Source organism: Ammospiza nelsoni, chromosome 3, assembly GCF_027579445.1.
Source record: "Ammospiza nelsoni isolate bAmmNel1 chromosome 3, bAmmNel1.pri, whole genome shotgun sequence".
Taxonomy (NCBI): domain Eukaryota; kingdom Metazoa; phylum Chordata; class Aves; order Passeriformes; family Passerellidae; genus Ammospiza; species Ammospiza nelsoni.
In genome coordinates this window covers 56,654,683-56,671,842 of record NC_080635.1, presented here as the reverse complement: position 1 = coordinate 56,671,842, position 17,160 = coordinate 56,654,683, and the positions used below count along the sequence as shown (strand labels likewise).

The following is a 17,160-nucleotide window of genomic DNA, read 5'->3' as shown; positions in this document are numbered from 1 at the left end:
CAATGCATGGGATTATTGCAACCCGAGTGTACAACCTGGTACTTCACCATATTTTTGAATACATGGACTGTTTGAAAATCAAACATTAATTTTAGTCATATTTATACCACAGTGTGCTTAGATGAGAGCCTGGTGTTTTCTCCTAACTTGCTGCTCATTCAGGTAATTTTTTGGAATTTTTGGAAAAGTCTGAAACAGAGTGTTGGAAACTCTTGGAACCATGTAGGTGTCAGGAAATGCAAAATATTTTAGGTGGTTTTGGTGAAAGTTGTCATAGCTGCTGGCTCTTGTGGGTCTAGTGCCATGAGAGGCTGTGGGACTGGGATAGGATCCTGCTGGTCTTCCCAGAACAGATTTGAGGAGGGATGTGCTTTCATCAGTGCCAGCTTCAGCTCCCCTGAGCAGCTGCTTTCCTGTCAAGGCTTGGACAGGACCATGGTGGGTTAATAGGTTGGCTGTGCTAAGCGTAGTGCATCATCCACTTCCAACATTCAGCAGTATGCAACAAAGAATATTTTGGCTAGAAATGAGTAAATAGATGAGATTTCTGCAATAGTTAGCCATTAAACAGTATTATGCAACAAACAGAAGTTCAAACCTGGACGGATTATTTTCCCTTTCATTTGTAGCAGGCATGCATATCTGGAAAATGAGCATTCAGCAGGAGTCCCTGGAGTCTAGTGGACTGGTATTAGGTGTCTCCCATATGAATGGGTAATACATTTTTAAATGTCATGATGGAAGTGTGGCTGTTGTGTCCCTAACACTGTACATTTAATTTTGCATTTATTTGTCTAATAGACTTTTTCCTTCCTTAGTAATTTAAAGGGCAGGGAGCAATTACTGTCTACCAACAATAAAAAGTGAGAAGATTAATGAGGTGTTGTATTGTGGCACCTGTGAAGAACTTGAACTTATTCTGTGTTGCTGTGAGGAATAAGAAATCCCACAAATAGATGATATGGATTTGCCAAAATGAAATACAACTCTTTAATGCATTGAAACAAAGTTATCACCAACACAAGAGGCAAGTTTATGTATTTCTCATGGACCTAATTTCTCACACATTATTGCATAAGTCACCCCAAAAATACGTCAACAAACTGTGTTGTAACCATGTATTATGTGCAGTTGGCTACATGAATGTATGTCCTACCTTTCATGAGCCATGTTTTATTTGCTTTCTCTTGATTGCATAGCCAGTATATGGAAATTAATCTTTGAACATTATCTGAATAAATAATTTAACTACTTTAGGATAGTTTAGAGAATTTGGATATGTAAAGCTTACCATTTACTACTTGGTTAGTACTGATAACTGGGAAACCTGCACATGAAGAAAGATCTGCAGGAAAGAGAAGATCTACAGGAATGACAAAAGGTACATGGTCCAGTTTTTCAATCTGCTCTTCATTCTGTTGTAATGTAACCATTAGTTTGATCAACTGAAAGCTGCCACTGAAGGAGTATTTTTTCCCCTCTCACATTACTGGTCACGATTCCTGTGGCTGGATTAGTAAACCAGTGTGACCACACAGTTGGGATCCTTCCTTCTTCACTCTGCATTTTCTGGTCTCTTCCCATTTCAAGTCTTGTGGCTGTATGTTGAACAGCATTGCTTTTCTACTCTGGGCCTCAGCATCTATGTTCAGAAATGAAAGTGGAGCTAGACTGCCTGTCTGGCAGCAATTTACAGTTTCTAGGCTTTGGACATAAAGAAAAATTACAGCCTTTTTAGCCTTTAGCATTAAATTTTCAGAGGTGATGTCCAAGAGTTACTTAGAGAGAGGCAGAATGTTTATGGCTGTCCTTGTTTGAAAGAGGAGCTGTAGAATCTGAGAAATCAAATAGTTTTGAAAATTGCTTTGGTGAGGGTGTCTCAAACTGTGGCCTTTATATGATAACCTGTTCAGGTTCTGTTTCTTATTCTTACATGGTTCTGAATTCCCCATCCCTGGAGGTGTTGAAGACCAGGCTGGAAAGGGCTTTGAGTACCCTGGCTAGTGGAAAGTGTCCCTGTCTATGGATGGAGGGCTGGAAATAGATGATCTTTAATGTCCCTTCCAACCCAAATTCTGTGATTCTATGATAGTTCTAGTATATGTAATTTTCAGTTTCTGGAGAATCTCTGTGATATATGTAATCAATAATTATATTTTATGTTACTTGTGTTAACAGGATATGGCTTTAAAAAGCTAGAACACGCCTAAGAACTAGAGTACATGGTATTGACAGACTCCACTACTGTATGTCAAACTAGCATGTTTATCTCATGGTTTTCTGTCCATTATTATTCACAGAATGACTTGGCATGCAAAGTTGAATTCAGCAATTTTCAGAGGACAAGTATAAGTCAAATACCTCAGCAGTTTCCTCACAAACTACCATGACTTTGTGAGGTATCTTATTTTTTTGCATCCATCTTGCTATTTCGACTGAAAGGACAAACCAAAGCATGCTTCTGTAAGGTCTGCATTTCCTCTGCTAGGGTCCAGGCTGTCCAAGGCTGAAACTTGACATAATTTGTTTGCAATTTTTAACAGAGGAAGAGAAGCATGTATGTGTGGGTATATAAATATATATATAAAATAGGCTACAAAGCACAGGCATTCTGTTAGTCTGACTGCCCTTGAGTACTGTGACCATTTTTGCAGCTCATCCCATGTAGTCCTTGTATGCAGCGACTGGACAGTATGATGTGCTTTCAGATTGGCTGTTTGTTTGCCTTCTGTCAGACTTTTTTCACCTGTCCTTTGATTGGCCATGGGATTTTTTCCCATCAGTTATCCTTGTTACACTTTAAAGCATATGACTTTCAGGTAATTTAAATGTCTGGGATGCATATTCCTTGTACATGTACCAGCAGAATCATAGAATAATAGAGTATCCTGGCTTGGAAGGAGCCCACAAGGATCATTGAATTCCTGGCCCTGCACAGGACAACCCCAAGAGTCGCACCATGAGCCTGAGAGCATTGTCCAAACACTTCTTGAACTCTCTCAGGCTTGGCCCTGGGGAGCCTGTTCCAGTGCTCACCCATCCTCTGGGTCAAGAGTATTTTCCAGAAATCTAAACTAAACCACTCCTGAAACAGCTTTAGGCCATTTCCTCGGGTCCTGTCACTGGTCACCACAGAGAAGAGATCAGTGCCTGTCACTTCTCTTCCCCTCATGAGGAAGCTGTAACTGCAGTGAGATGTCCCCTCAGTCTCCCTTTCTCCAGGCTGCACAAAGCAAGTGACCTCAGCCACTCCTCATACGGCTTCTCCTCAAAGCCCTTTGCCATCTTGGTCACCCTGCTTTGGAGGCTAATACCTTCATATCCTTCTTATCTTGTGGCACCCAGAGCTGCCCCCAGCACTTGAGATGAGGCTGTCCCAGCCCAGAGCAGAGCAGGACAATCCCTCCCTTGCCTGGCTGGCCATGCTGTCCCTGATGCCCCCAGGACAGGGTTGGCCCTCCTGGCTGCCAGGGCACTGCTGACTCATGTTCAACTTGCCCCTGACCAGGACCCCCAGGTGCCTTTCAGTGGCTCTGCTTTCCAGCCTCTCACCTCCCCAGTCTGTCTGTACATCCAGAGTTGTCCCATCCCAAGTGCAGAATCCAGCCCTTTCTCTTGTTGAACTTGCTAAGACTGGTGATTGCCCAGCCCTCTGATTTGTTCAGGTCTCTCTACAGGAGCCCTGGGTTACCCCCCTAGTGACAGGTCACCAGTCTGGTGTCACCCCATACACTATAGCACCCCGTGCCCAACCCATGAGCCAGTTGCTCACCCATCTCACGATGAGTTTATCCAGCCATGAGCTGGACACTGTGTCCAGAAGGACACTGTGAGAAACAGTATCTAAAGCTTTACTAAAATCTGAAAAGATTATATCAACTGGCTTCCCTTGATCAGATGGGTGTGTTACCTTGTCTTAAAAGGAGATTAAGTTTGAAAAGCAAGGCTTTCCTCTATGAAGTCATGCTGTTTGTGACCAATGACTGTGTTGTCCTTCAGGGCTTTTTCAATTACTCCAAAATAATCTTCCCAAACAGTTTACCCTAAATGTGTGTATTTATTAGTTGGGTTTAATGAAATTGGCTTAAGCACAAATGGGTCTGTATGTTCAGGAACTGTTTTTTTCTTTCACTGGGCCCTGAAGTGTGCACTTTAATCCAAGGGACTGCAGAGGCTCTGTTCCTAGGGATTACTGTTTTGGGACAAAAATAAGGAACTTCAGATAAACCTTATTTGCTGGGGTAAGTACTCAAGCATTTTTACAAGCAGGTGTCAGATTTGCCTAGTCTTTTTTTTTTTTTTTTTTTTTTTCTGTATTCTTGCAAGCAGCCAGCTCATAGTTTTGCTAATCTGTTTGGGAAAACGTTTTTGTCTCTTCTCTAGCTGGTTCAAGAGGTCTGCATGCACTTTGATGAACTTCAAAGCACTACTTTGAGTAGTCTTTTATTTCACCAAGGTTTATTTTCCTGTGGCCTAGAGCCCTCAGATTTCTTTGTTGTGACCACACGTGGCTGTAATAATATTTTGTATCAAAAGTTCATTTTGAAATGCAGTATGCTCCTTAAAGTAACATTTAAGATTTTGTTCTAAAGAAATGCAATTTGAAATATTAGATTTTTTTTTTTGGAATTTTTGAAGCAATGCTATCTAAGTGTTGCATTTTTAAATCAGCATTACTAGTTAACAGTTTTTTGAGTGTGATGTAAATAAGAAAATTTAAATATTTCAAACATTTTTCTTAAAAATATCTTGTTTAGTGTTGGCCATTGAAAGATTTTCCAAAGCATCTTAAATACTTTGAAAGAGTGCTTGCCCAAAAATAAAAGGATCACATGAGCACTTAGAAGTCCTATAAAGGCACAGTAAAGAAAGATTTATGACTGATTCCTGTGTTTTTGCTGGCACTTACCTTTGAAATTGTTTGGAGGTAAGTGTAAGAATCTGACAGCACTTCCTGAAATACCTTTTTCCAATCTATTGAGTGCACTTAACCTTTTCCTTTCAGGTGGCTGGATTTTGCTAGTTTATCTGAGCATTAAAAAAGAAAAAAGTGGCCTGGTGTCTGGATAATTTTGGAAAAGGCTTGCTAAAGTGAAACCTGGAGAAAATAATTATTCTGAATATGCTATGAAAGGATAAACCTCAGCCTATTCACAAAAGCCATATTATAATTCCAAGACCCTTATAAGAAATGCAGGGCAGGGATGCAATTTCTAGCTGAGCCTTTGAGGGAGACAATTAACTATAACAGAGACAAGCACAACAAGGAATTTCTAAAAGCGTGAAAACTGTACAGGATGTACATGAGATTGTTAGCTGAAGCTGGCCTTTTGGTTTGTTAATGCTTTCAGCTTTTCAAACCTTTTATTCTTCAGATTGTTTACACTCAAGTGAGATATCCTAAGCGCACGCTTCCAGAGTGTTTGCCTGCTGAGCCCTCCACTTTGGCACATTTGTGGGCACAGCTGATTGCCACACTCAGGGCCCTGTTGCTCCTGTCTCCAGAGCCACAGAGCCACACAGAAACTTGCTGTTGCTGCCAGAAAATCATATCTTGTGCAGCGCCCTGGGACACTTTGTCAGCAGCTTTTTCATCAAATTTGGCATGCTGTAAAACAGCAGAATGCGGTTCCTCAGATTATATGACTCTTCACGCAGCAGAGTCTGGGTCTGAGGGATGGTGTCAGGGACAGATCGTGCCCAGGCAAAGCTGCTCTTGGCAGGAGGTAGAAATGGGCAGAAAAACCCTAAGCAATTCGACCAGTTATTATTTTATATCCTAGGGAATTGGATCAATTTTTTTTTCCCACTGGTGTTTTTCCTTAAAGAGTAGAGGGATCATCCAATGAGCAGGGATACAAAAGATACACAAAACCAATAATTTGCAGAGATTTTACCCCACAGATCAGACACTACCATTAATTTTTAAATAACTGAAAATTATCTGCCAGTTGTTATAGGTAGCAGAGGTCTCTAAATGGGTCACTTGAAATGTAAGTATAAAAGAGAATATTTTTCTAGTGCTGCTTACCACAACAGAATCTGAAACATTAAATATTTCTCAAATTCTATGGATCACTGCAGTATTTGCCCTTTGGGATGGAGAAAAGTAATGAACAAGTACAATAACTGTAGAATTACTAAGTAGAGAAAAGGACATCAGAATAAGAAATAGTCTAAATGAAAGAGAAGGTCATAAGTGTAATACAAGTCAACAGAGTAATCTTTTGCAGAAAAGGCAGATTTTATTCTATGAACAGAAAAACATATGGACAGGTCAATATGCTGTTTTAAGAGACTGGTAAGGCATCTTTCAGATTTTTATGCTGACTTAGCAAACAAAGTCCATATAAGAGCAAAGGAATTAAAAAAGAAAGGATGGAGGCAGAGTGGGTGGTGTAGCAGGAAAGGGAAGGGAAGATGTGTACCAAGACAGAAGCATTTGAGTTGCTGTCCAGGCTAACTGGAAATAGCTGAGGGAAAATAAGCTTTATTTCCAGCAGAGGACTTGGGCTGGCCATGAGGTAGTGAAGCAGCAAACAGTTCACAGAGAGAGGCTTAATAATTGGAAATACTGTAAAGGCAAGTTAAAACAAGTTCCTGTGGGGCAGGTCTAGATATACAGTCTTTTAAGTGATGCTCTGCCTGTGCTTTACTGGATGCTACTGTATAATGAGTGCAGACTACAAAATTTCTGTGGGCTTGTTGATGTTACTTATGTCACATCAGGACTGCAGGGAAGTTTGGCTGCTGGTACAGATCTCAGCAATTTCTCCCCCTGCTTAACAAGGCAGAATAGTACCTATGGATGTGTCTTTTGTTCTTTGTGCTGATTATGTACATGTTTTTTTCTTTGTAAATGTGCACTGCATGAAAAGAAAGGTTTTGGTGTTTGAATATATTTCTGTCAAATCTTTAAAAAATATCAATATTGGAAATTCCACTGTAAATATTTTTCAGTTGAAAATTGAAGGAGAGAAATTTTCTTGTCTGAGCTTTTTCTTTGCAGAAACTAGATTTAAGTAGTCTTCAAAATATTAATCAGAGAATAATGTTTTCTCTTATTTCAGAAGTTAAATTCTGGCATAAAATAGTATGGCATTTATCACATGTTATGGCTTGCATGGCATCTCTTAATTGGTTCTTCTAAGATGTATTTCTGGCCTTCATTTTATCCCATGGGCAAAATGTCCTGGCACACCAAACCTCAGGCAATGGGGAGTGGTTACTTTGAAGGCTTTTCTTCTAAGAGAAGCAGTTCCACTCCTGAGCAGTAAAGACAGAATTACAAATCATATAAGGCAAGGCTCTATGCATAAATGACTTTTCATGGCTTTACAGGTATTGCAAAGAAATATTTGTGATTTTTTTAAGATGTATTTTTTAATTCTAGCAGGACTGACTTGAAAAACTTCATTGTTTGTCTTGCTGATAGTCGATAGCACTTATAAAGAGTTACTCACCACAGGATTGCAAAAAATTTTAAATTCAGCCTTGGTAAAAAAGATATAGTTGTGTCCTTTTATGATTAATGAGTTATATGTTGTTAAGAGATGGCAATACTAAGGTCCCTCAAATCTTCTTTAGTTACAAATCTCAGTATGTGCTTGTGCAACTGCTGGCTCAGGTCACAGGAAAAAAAAAAGGATTTTATATAAATATTGCAGAAGCTCAATAATCATGGTAGACTGGGTTGCTAGGGTGCAGAGGGAGGCAGAAGAGTGGAGCCATCCTGCCCAAGACATGAGGAAAATGAATAGTGAGAGAGAGACAGGAGAGCTTTGGATGCAATGCCTGCAGGGAATCTGGGCATGAGGGAAATAGCCAGGCAGTGTCAGGCCAGGCACCGGAGGAGGGAAGTTTGTCCTTTCCAGACAGGGAGATGATGCTGGAAGGGAAAGCCCAAAGGTGAAGGTAGGTGTAAGAATGGGACCAGTGGGGCTGGATGGGCCAAATGAGAGCAGTGGACAAAGAACATCTGCAGGAGGACGGAGCAGAGGTTCCCACCAGCAGCAGTGGCAGCAGCCTCTGTTTATCTAAGAGCTTTCACTTCTCCTACAACAGAGTAGAAGGGACTTGTAGTGCCACTACGCACAGCAGTTAGTGGGTGTCATTGATATCCTTCCTCTGCTGCTGAAGGAGTGGTCTGTCATCCCATGCTCCATTAACACAAGTGAGGGGTCCCCCAACATGGCCCTGCTCTGCTGCCTGTGACTCTGTGAGGCAGAAAGGTAACTTTTTTGTTTTTCTGGATCTCCTCTTTAGAAGGTGAGAAGCTACATGCCAAAAAGCTATTATTTGCAAACTTGTGATTTTATTAAGCCCAAGATAAGGTGACCTGTGTAAATCTTATTTGGTCCCTTGGTGATTATTATTATTATTATAATTTTTGCCATGTTTATAAGATAATTACAGGTGGGCTGCTGTTCCAATATATGAAAAGGATAATTTGTAGAATGTGTCATTCTTCTATAGTGGAATATGTCACTGTAAATTCTCTACCCATTTTTCCCAAAGGCTGGTAACTAAAAAAAGGAAAGAGGCAAAAATTATTATGTGGAAGCAGCTGATTTTCTGGCCTGAAGGACTGAATTTCTGTCTAATTCTGCCACAAATGCTTCTGTTAAGTTCAGAAATCATTAAATCTAACTCTTCACAAGCACTCTGGTGTTGTATTGTAATTTTCTTTCTGCAAAATGGAAGTCCTACAGTCTGATTCATGTAAGTGTTGAATATTTGCTCTTGCAATTGCAGACAAGAAAAGTAGCACTCTGAGCATTCAAAAACTATTTAATGGTGAGTACTTAAAAACTCAGGTTGCCCACAACTCAGTATATACTTTTGACCTTAGTCTCTCTCAGTCTCATTTTTTATCCTTTTGACTCAGAAGAGTATTGGAAAAATACATTCATTAGGACCTGCCAGCTGCTAAATTGCTATAGTGGCATGGAAATACTGGGAGGAAATTAATTCTCAATTCGGACAATGTGCTGATAGTAAGGCACCAGACACTGAGCAGTCATGGAAAAAAAGCCTCACAGACAGAGTAGCTGCTCATTTAATGCATTCTTTTTTATTTGGTGCACTGATGAGCCTGTTGCCCTTTGAAAAGTATGGTCATGTAATTAAAGATATACATATACACAGGACAGATAAATGAAGGTTTGAGCAGCATTTGCAAGATGCAGTTCAACCACTCTGTGTTTAAAATCTTGATATTTTTTTAATGTAAACTCATATAAAGAATATGTGTGGGTGTTTCTGCATTCACCTTATGTACAAAAAGAAATTATAAACTTCTCTGCATAAGGAAAAAAAAAAAAAAAAAAAACAGAAATTTGCTATTGCTTCAAAACTATTTCATTTTTGGGCTATTCCATAAAGTACAGCTACACCACCATTCTTTACTTAAGAATAATGAAAATGACCCTGTAAGTGAGCTGTAGTTTAGATTCTGTCAGCACTGAGAATCAGAATGAAAGAGAGACAATTTCTCAGTATTTATTTGGAAGAATTTTTGGTATGGATATAAATTTTGGACCCATAGAACTGGCAAATAGAGCTCTTTCCCATTAAGAACCCATCCCTCACTCCCCTGCTATTCCCAAGAAAAACTTCCACATTTTTCAGAAAGCTGGGCAAACCTCTATATTGTCAAGATCATTAGCTGACATGTATAAGCCCTGGAAAATGACTACAAGGACTGAAAGTAGGGGAGAGGGAAGTATTGAAAACACCCAAATTCAGGTATTTGACACATGAACAAGCAGTCTGGGCTTCTTTACCCTCCCATCAGTAGAACCCCCAGGAAATGCGGCTGGAGATGTTGTGGACTACTCATTGACAGTGCATTAGCACATCTCTCTAGACTGTAATGCAGTCTGCAAATATTGGTGACAGATCTGAGAATAAAATTAAATTTGTCAAAAATGAAGCTTTAAGAAACTGTAAGAATGTGCAAATTTATACTGACTTTACTAGATAGTTCTAGAGGACATTTTGATGCACACATGGAAAGGTTCACTTTTGGCATATCAAAATGTAGCATTTCAATCACTCATTTTAAAATTAACCAGGGTTAAGAATGAAGGAAGATGATAAAACTAATGCCAAAGGAAATGTTTAATTTCACATCGAATAAGAAGTTTTGATGAGCTAAGAAGATAAGCTTTTGTTTTCATGTTGCCAAACTTGTCCTCAACACTACTGTTTCATGGTCAATACCAAGATATTTTACATAAATTTTGAAATTTGAGTTGCCAAATCAAATTTCATTTTATTTTAGTCCTAAAGGAAGCATTTCAGTATCTTCTGACTGCTAAATGCATTTCCTGATACACTGTGAAATACTGTCAGCATTTAAAAATTATTTTATTATTCAACTTTCATATAACTTAATTTTAGTTTCTTTTTCTTACATTTCTCTTTTGTCAGTTATATTTTTTTCTTTTTTTTTCTGCAATGAAGCCAGTCAGTTTTCAGTTGGTTTCCTTGTCATTATTCTTATTTGGCCTTCATATATATCTTCTGTTATATTTAAAGTAGTTCTTCACATTACCTCTCCTCATTCTTTTATGTGAATATTTCTTCACCTCATCCATTCACTGCATCAACTTGGGGTCTTCTATGCAAGTAGTCCAGTTGAGGTGTCCATGCATTTACCCCAAAGGAAAAGACAACATATGAGCGAGAGTCATTAAATTAATGAGAATAAGTTACCAGAGGAGCATATCTTTGTCAGGATGATCTGTTCCTGTCTTGTCTAGGTGTCAAAGGAGCTGCTGTGCAGCTCTGCTCTGGTGGTCTTCCTGGTTACAGTCTGTATTTCCCTTGACAGAAAGACTTGTGAAGGCACAAGTAGCTGTCAGGGCTGTGGGAACGGGAAGAGAAGGAGCTAGCCATGCATTCCACTTAGAAGTATGAATTAAAGGCAGCTCTTCCTCATCCTACAGCTTCTTTTCACGGCCAAACTTTCACAGCTATGTTTATCCCATACAGGAACTGTTGGTCAACTTGAATGTCAGGTTTAGTGAGGCACTGAGCTGGAAGGGACATCATTGTTGTCTAAGGGAAATGCTTATTTCTCTTGGTTTTGGTGCTGCACCAGGGGCATTGCTGATCATTAGGGAGTAAAATGAGGATAGTGGGGCAAGAAAGTCCTGCATATATTTTTTGTTACCTAGACAAGGTCAGGGCATGGTGCAAAGATCGGCACGATGGCTCTCGCTGCTGAATAGCTTCATGCTGCCAGGCAGGGTTTGGCCAGGTTAAGTAGCCTCTCCCAGGGCATGGGTCAGGAGCTATGCGAGAGTTATCCTCTGGTGTCATAAAGAAAACCGTCCTGTTTTGGGAGGAAAAGAATTTAGTAGTGTGTGTTGCATGTGTTCAGAGCCATGGATCAGGAATGATTGACAGTGAGGTCTCTGGGTGAGCCCTTGCTGATCTTCATCACCAGTGGAGTATCAGGCAAGGAGTGATGCCAGTTGCTGCTCCCATTGCTGGAGCCCACCTTCATGGCTGTAGCCTCTCTTGTGCCAATGCTGGCTTGGCATGTGATCATGTCCCAAAGTTCCATCTGGCCTAAAATATCCTGTGATTCTGTCCATTTGACAGAATACAGACATACAACTTCATGTTAGGCATTCTCTCTCTTGTGAGGTTGTACTTAGCTTAATTACAACCCTAGATATTTTTAGATTTTTTTTTAAGCCAATACATTCATTTGCATGGCACATGATTTTTTTTCAGATTCATTGGGGTTACTTTTTGAGAATACAGTTTTGAGGCCTTTAATGTATTTGTCAGTTTTCTCTATTTATTTATTTATATACTTGCTCAATCCTATTGCAGTACTTCTCCTTGAGATGCCTTCTAAGTGTTTTCAAGCATTTAGATATGTTCAAAAAGTATTTCATAAGTATTTTGCCCCATACAGAAGTTTACATTTTAACAGCAGATTAATTTCATAGGGAATGGCAGGCTGGTGTCCTTATAAGTCCAATGTGTGGAAAAGCATTTGTACTAGACCTTGACTGCTTTTGAAATAACCATTAGTTTTGAGGCACCTTACCCTGGGAGATTTCATCCATTCTGGAAAGCAGATTAAAGTTTTGTGTTTGAATCCAGAAAACTAGAATTTCTCAAGGTGTCTTTAACTATTTGTATAATTTCCCCCTTAAGTCCTCCTACACCAAAACCTCTTTTTTTCAGGTAAAGATGGTGCTCTGAATAAATTTGGCTTAACCTTACTGTTGTGTGGATGGTGTACTTCGGACTATCCTAAATTCATTCTGCCTGTCAGTCAGATTCTCCTGATGTAAAAAACCTGAGTTTACATTATAAAACTGTAATTGTCTCATGCACACTTCTCTTTTACTTTGCAGTTAATGTAGGTTTAATAATCTCTTTCTGATTCAGAGCTTCAGATGATGAGTGAATGTATAAAGCAGAGGTGTGTTGTTTCCTTACACACTCATCAAAATGTGAAAGGGAAAGGGAATGTGGGAGACAAGTTTCTTCTGCTCTGTGGGTTCCAAACACTTTCCATTTTATCTCTGCTGTGTTATTACATTTGGAAATGTGCAGTAAACTCTGGGTTTTTTGGATTGCTAATCTGTTCTGGTTTTGTGCAGGCCTTGGAGAGAGGGCTTTATCTGGGAATTTCTTTCGGTCTGATTTGTGGTTTTTTTGGTAAATATAGTTGCCAAGATCTTTAGGTTTTTTTTTTTTTTTTTTTTTTTTTTTTTTTTTTTTTTTTGTAGTTGTTTGCATAGGTTACATAGGGAATTGCAGAAAAGATTCTGCTCTTATATTTTGGGAATGATGGTCTTTCCAAAGTCATTAAGCTGGGTCGAGTTGTTGTACTATGTTCTCCAGAAGACCAGTCCTTGAAACCTAACTGAAAACTTGATGAATAGTGGACTGTTATGGTTTTTTTTTGTCAGGACACAGCACCAGTGGTCTGTGATGTACACTAACCAGCAGCTGGTTTCTGGATGAAATCTGATACGTTATTTTGATTTAGCAATCTCCATTATTGAGATCCTCTCGTCACATAAAGTTTTTCTCCTCACCTCATCTAATAATTACTTAATTTATTACCAGCTTTTATTTCTACTGTATATAAATGGAAAGAATGTTATTTTTGGGAATATGGGGCTAGGGGTATTTTAGTGTGCTTCCCACTGTGGTTCACCAAAGCCTGAATGTGATGACTCTGCAGGGCCAGTTTGCAAAACCTTGCTCAAATGCCACTGGAGTGGAACTGATTCTGGGGGTGGGAAGCAGCAAGGTCATCGTTAGATTCCTTCTGCCCTGTGAAAGCCTGTGTTGACAGATTCATAGTGCTCTCTCCATGTTGTAAGCTTGTGTGCAGGAAGGCGATGGTATTTTTTGAGTAATTTTTAATCTTTCTTAAGTATAACTTCAATAAAAATGTGCTTGCAAACCTAGGCTTGATCTGAAAAAGGATGGCTATTCAGAAAAAATGAAAATTTAATTTACCTGGACTGATAGATCGGTGATGACTGATACTTTTTGGTATTTCTTCATTTTGGTTTTACCTATGAAAGGGTTTTCTTTTGTATCCAACTGGGAAACTGGGATTGCTTTAATAAGCGTGTAATATTGGAAAACTGCTACACACCTGTAAAAATATGTAATTGTTTTGAAGCTTCAATTTTTTTTGTCATACTGTTTTTAAAGTGCAAAGTTTTGATTTTTTTACTCTTCCTATGAAAATAAATCTGGGAACTTTATCTTCTATAACATGCATATTTGTATCAGTTTTAAAAAAAATTGGTCAAAAATTATGAATATCTATCAAGTCATCACATATACCTAATGGATTAGTCTATGGCTGTTAAAATTATATTGATGGTTATTAGATTGCTTGCTGGATTACTTAAAATACTTGAAAAATTCTTGTGGTTATATGCACCTAAGAGTATGTATTTTAAAGACGCCACAACATGGTTTATTTAAACTTGTACTGACAGAGGTGATAAAGCTGCAGACAGTGAGAATGGGGTGGAGAAGATAAGAAACAACAGCTTTGATCAGTACTTAGTAGAGAAAAAAAGGAAGTCAATTAAATGAGGCACTGGGATAAAGCAAATTCAAATTTTATTCTTGAGAAGAATAAAAATATTAGCTAGGTTTGTTGGGCTGGAAAAGATAAAAGGTGAGTTATATGTACAATGTATGTGTTTTATCCATAATGATTGATTAATGATACTGTATTAATTTTGGTACATTTGAAATTTTTAATCTTTTGCATGTTAACATCTAAAATATTCAAGGACTTTTTCCCCTGCCTAGTTTCATAGAATCATGTTGTCAATTGCAACATTCTCCAATTTTCCTGTCTCACTAAAAACCAGAGATGTGTCATGTCAGCCCTTCACCATTTACAGTTCTTCCCTTCTGCACAAGTTCCAAGCAAAAGGAAAAGGTTATTTGAGTAAATGTTCAAAATTAGCTGATATATAAGTCTTGGCAAAGAACATTGGATTTAAAAAATGCAGTTTTCCTGAATGCTGCCAGTAGCAGTTTCTGCTAACTTGGTAAAGCCTCATATTCCTCTAATAACTGATATATTTTCATTGAAAAGCTTTGAATTAATATAATATTTGGGGACAGAAATTAAATATATATATATAAAGTCTTGAGGGGATGGCTGAGAGCGCATGTGAGAATGTCCAGGTGCCTTTGGCTGGTAGAAAGCAGTTGAGAGGTACTGCAGCAGGGGATGTCAGGGAACTTAGGCTGGATGAGATATTACAGCATACCAAAAGAAATCAGAAAGCTGCTGGGGAGTACAGGTTTGGAGCAGGAAGGTGTGGTTGGTGCCAGATGTCTCGGTTCATCAAAGCATAGCAAGTTTTGCTGCTCTCAAGAAGGGAATAAAGCAAATTAGGTATGTAGGAAGAAGTCTGAAAGATTCTCCTAGGCTCAAAACCAGGATATGTTTATTTGAGAAAATATTGAGACTCTGGGGAGATAAAAGCCCCCTATTTACTGACCAGCAATTAAAGCATGCATGTAAGCGGATAATTACTATAAACAGTAGGATTCTTCATGCTTTAGCTTGTCTGGTGCTGTCACACCCAATGGTATTTGTCTCCTGGACAATTTTAGCGCAGACTCTTACTGGAAATGTTTTGCAAAGAACCATTTGCCTTCCAGGGGCAGTCCCAGAGTTCACTGGTGGCTCCCTTGGCAATTTCACATCCTCTCAGCTTTGTGCACCGCACCCGCAGCAGCTACCCATAATAACCTTTACCAGGTTCAGTGGGTGTGAATTCCTTGCCATTTACAGATAGATCTGTTTGGTTTTTACCTGCACGACATCCTGCACGTGCTGGCCATGTACATGTCTAGTACATGTCCAGTAATGTCTGTGTCACTGGAAAATAAGTTCTTTGACAACAATTTTTTATATGCTCGTTTTTTTAATATGCTTGGTTTTTGTTGTAGTGAAACAGCCTAATTTTTATGAAGGCGATATTGTAATGAGAAAAGGCACTTTTTTATGCAGTATTAGATCTTGACAAGTGAAGGAAAGCTTGCATCTCTAATTGGGCAATAACACTTGAAAACAGCTTGGTTAATAATTTAGGTTTATATAATATAATAATTCAAGTTAATAATTAAACTAATTCAGGTGCAGTTGTAAGTGGTTTTTGACTCAGATTCTCAGCCTAACTGCAATATTGCAGTTGTGCTGAAACCTTTGGACGAGAGCAGGTACACAAAATAGTGCTGGTTTTTTGGTATTTCTTTGTGTTGCTGAAAATTTGGTTAATTTAACAAATATTTGGTTAATTTATCAATTTTTAAAAAATTATTTTTCAAGGTAAAATAGCCAATAATTTCAGGCAGATTTATAAGAAATTGCCCTGTGTCTTACTAATTCTGAAACTTTTCAACTAGGAGAGAGAGCAGTAGAAAATTTCTTTTTTATTTTTATCTATCAGTTGTTTTCAAGCAAGCATGGTTTTTTTCTTTTTTTTACAACCTGAAGCAGAGGATGAAGCTTGACCTCCCTGAGAGAGCTACGCCTGTTTTTCTTTTTATTTTTTATATTTTCCTGCTATCGACAGGCCGAGCTCCGACAACAGGCGGCACGGCATCCGGGAGAGGATGTCCAGCAGCAGCGAGAAGGGGAGCCTGGCCATGGAGTCCACCAAGGAGACGCGGTACTGCGCCGTCTGCAATGACTACGCCTCGGGCTACCACTACGGCGTCTGGTCCTGCGAGGGCTGCAAGGCCTTCTTCAAAAGGAGCATTCAAGGTAATAACCTGCTCCAGTAAGTCACCTTTACCCTTTATATTCCATCTTGAGGAAACTGAAAGTACTTGAGATTCCAGCCTGAGTCCGGGACAATGACGTTTACTGGGTTTTCATTAGCAGTTGTTGTGCTCTCCCACATAGTTTTAGCTCTGTGCTTGGTGAATGCTTCTAGCAGGTATAAAGATGTTGTCACTTAGCCCAACATTAATAAGGAAAAGCAAAGCTTTTCTGTATCATCCTTGCTTTACTTATATCGGACCATGGAGGTAGTGAGAAATTTAATTTAAAAATCCATATTGGATGAAGATGATCACTCTTTCAGGCTATGAATATCTCTCCTCTTATCCAAGGCATTTTTGAGAATTCTGTGTCAGATGATTAATTCCTGCTGATTGATTTATTAATCCTTATTTAGTGCTCCATTAGCCAGATGGTTCAGTTCAAATCTCAATTCCTTAAAGATGCTAGATGTCTTCTGAGAGCTGGTATTGAAAAGGAATGTTTCCTTGATGAAATATTATTTGTGTCTGTCAACAAAGCAGGGCTTTGAATTGTACACAGAATGGTTTTGTTCAAGACTTGTTGTGGTTAAAAAGGCTAATGGAGTAAAGGGCATCTAACAAAACAAGTGTTAATTACTGACAGAGATAATTCTTTCCTTGAATGCCTGTCACTTTGTGGAACGGATGCTTTTTATTTTTGCTTTGTTCAACATCTCTTAAAATGAGTAAGAAGTAATTGTAATTCTGCAAAAAATGCAGGTACTGTTCAGTATCTAAGATTTAGAGAAGAAAATAAAAGATTTCTTCCTTATAAACAGAAAAATGTAAAGTGCTGTGCTTTATTTAGGTTTCTATAGGTTTTTA

At 38.8% G+C, this 17,160-nt stretch overlaps 1 protein-coding gene across 1 annotated transcript in view; it reads left to right on the top strand.

Moving 5' to 3' along the window:
- Nucleotides 1-17,160, top strand: part of ESR1 (estrogen receptor 1) — a 113,794-nt gene that overhangs the window by 24,700 nt on the left and 71,934 nt on the right. The window contains exon 3 of the mRNA XM_059468496.1: nucleotides 16,104-16,294. Within this exon, the coding sequence (XP_059324479.1) occupies nucleotides 16,104-16,294 (191 nt within the window). The remainder of the gene's footprint in view (nucleotides 1-16,103; nucleotides 16,295-17,160) is intronic.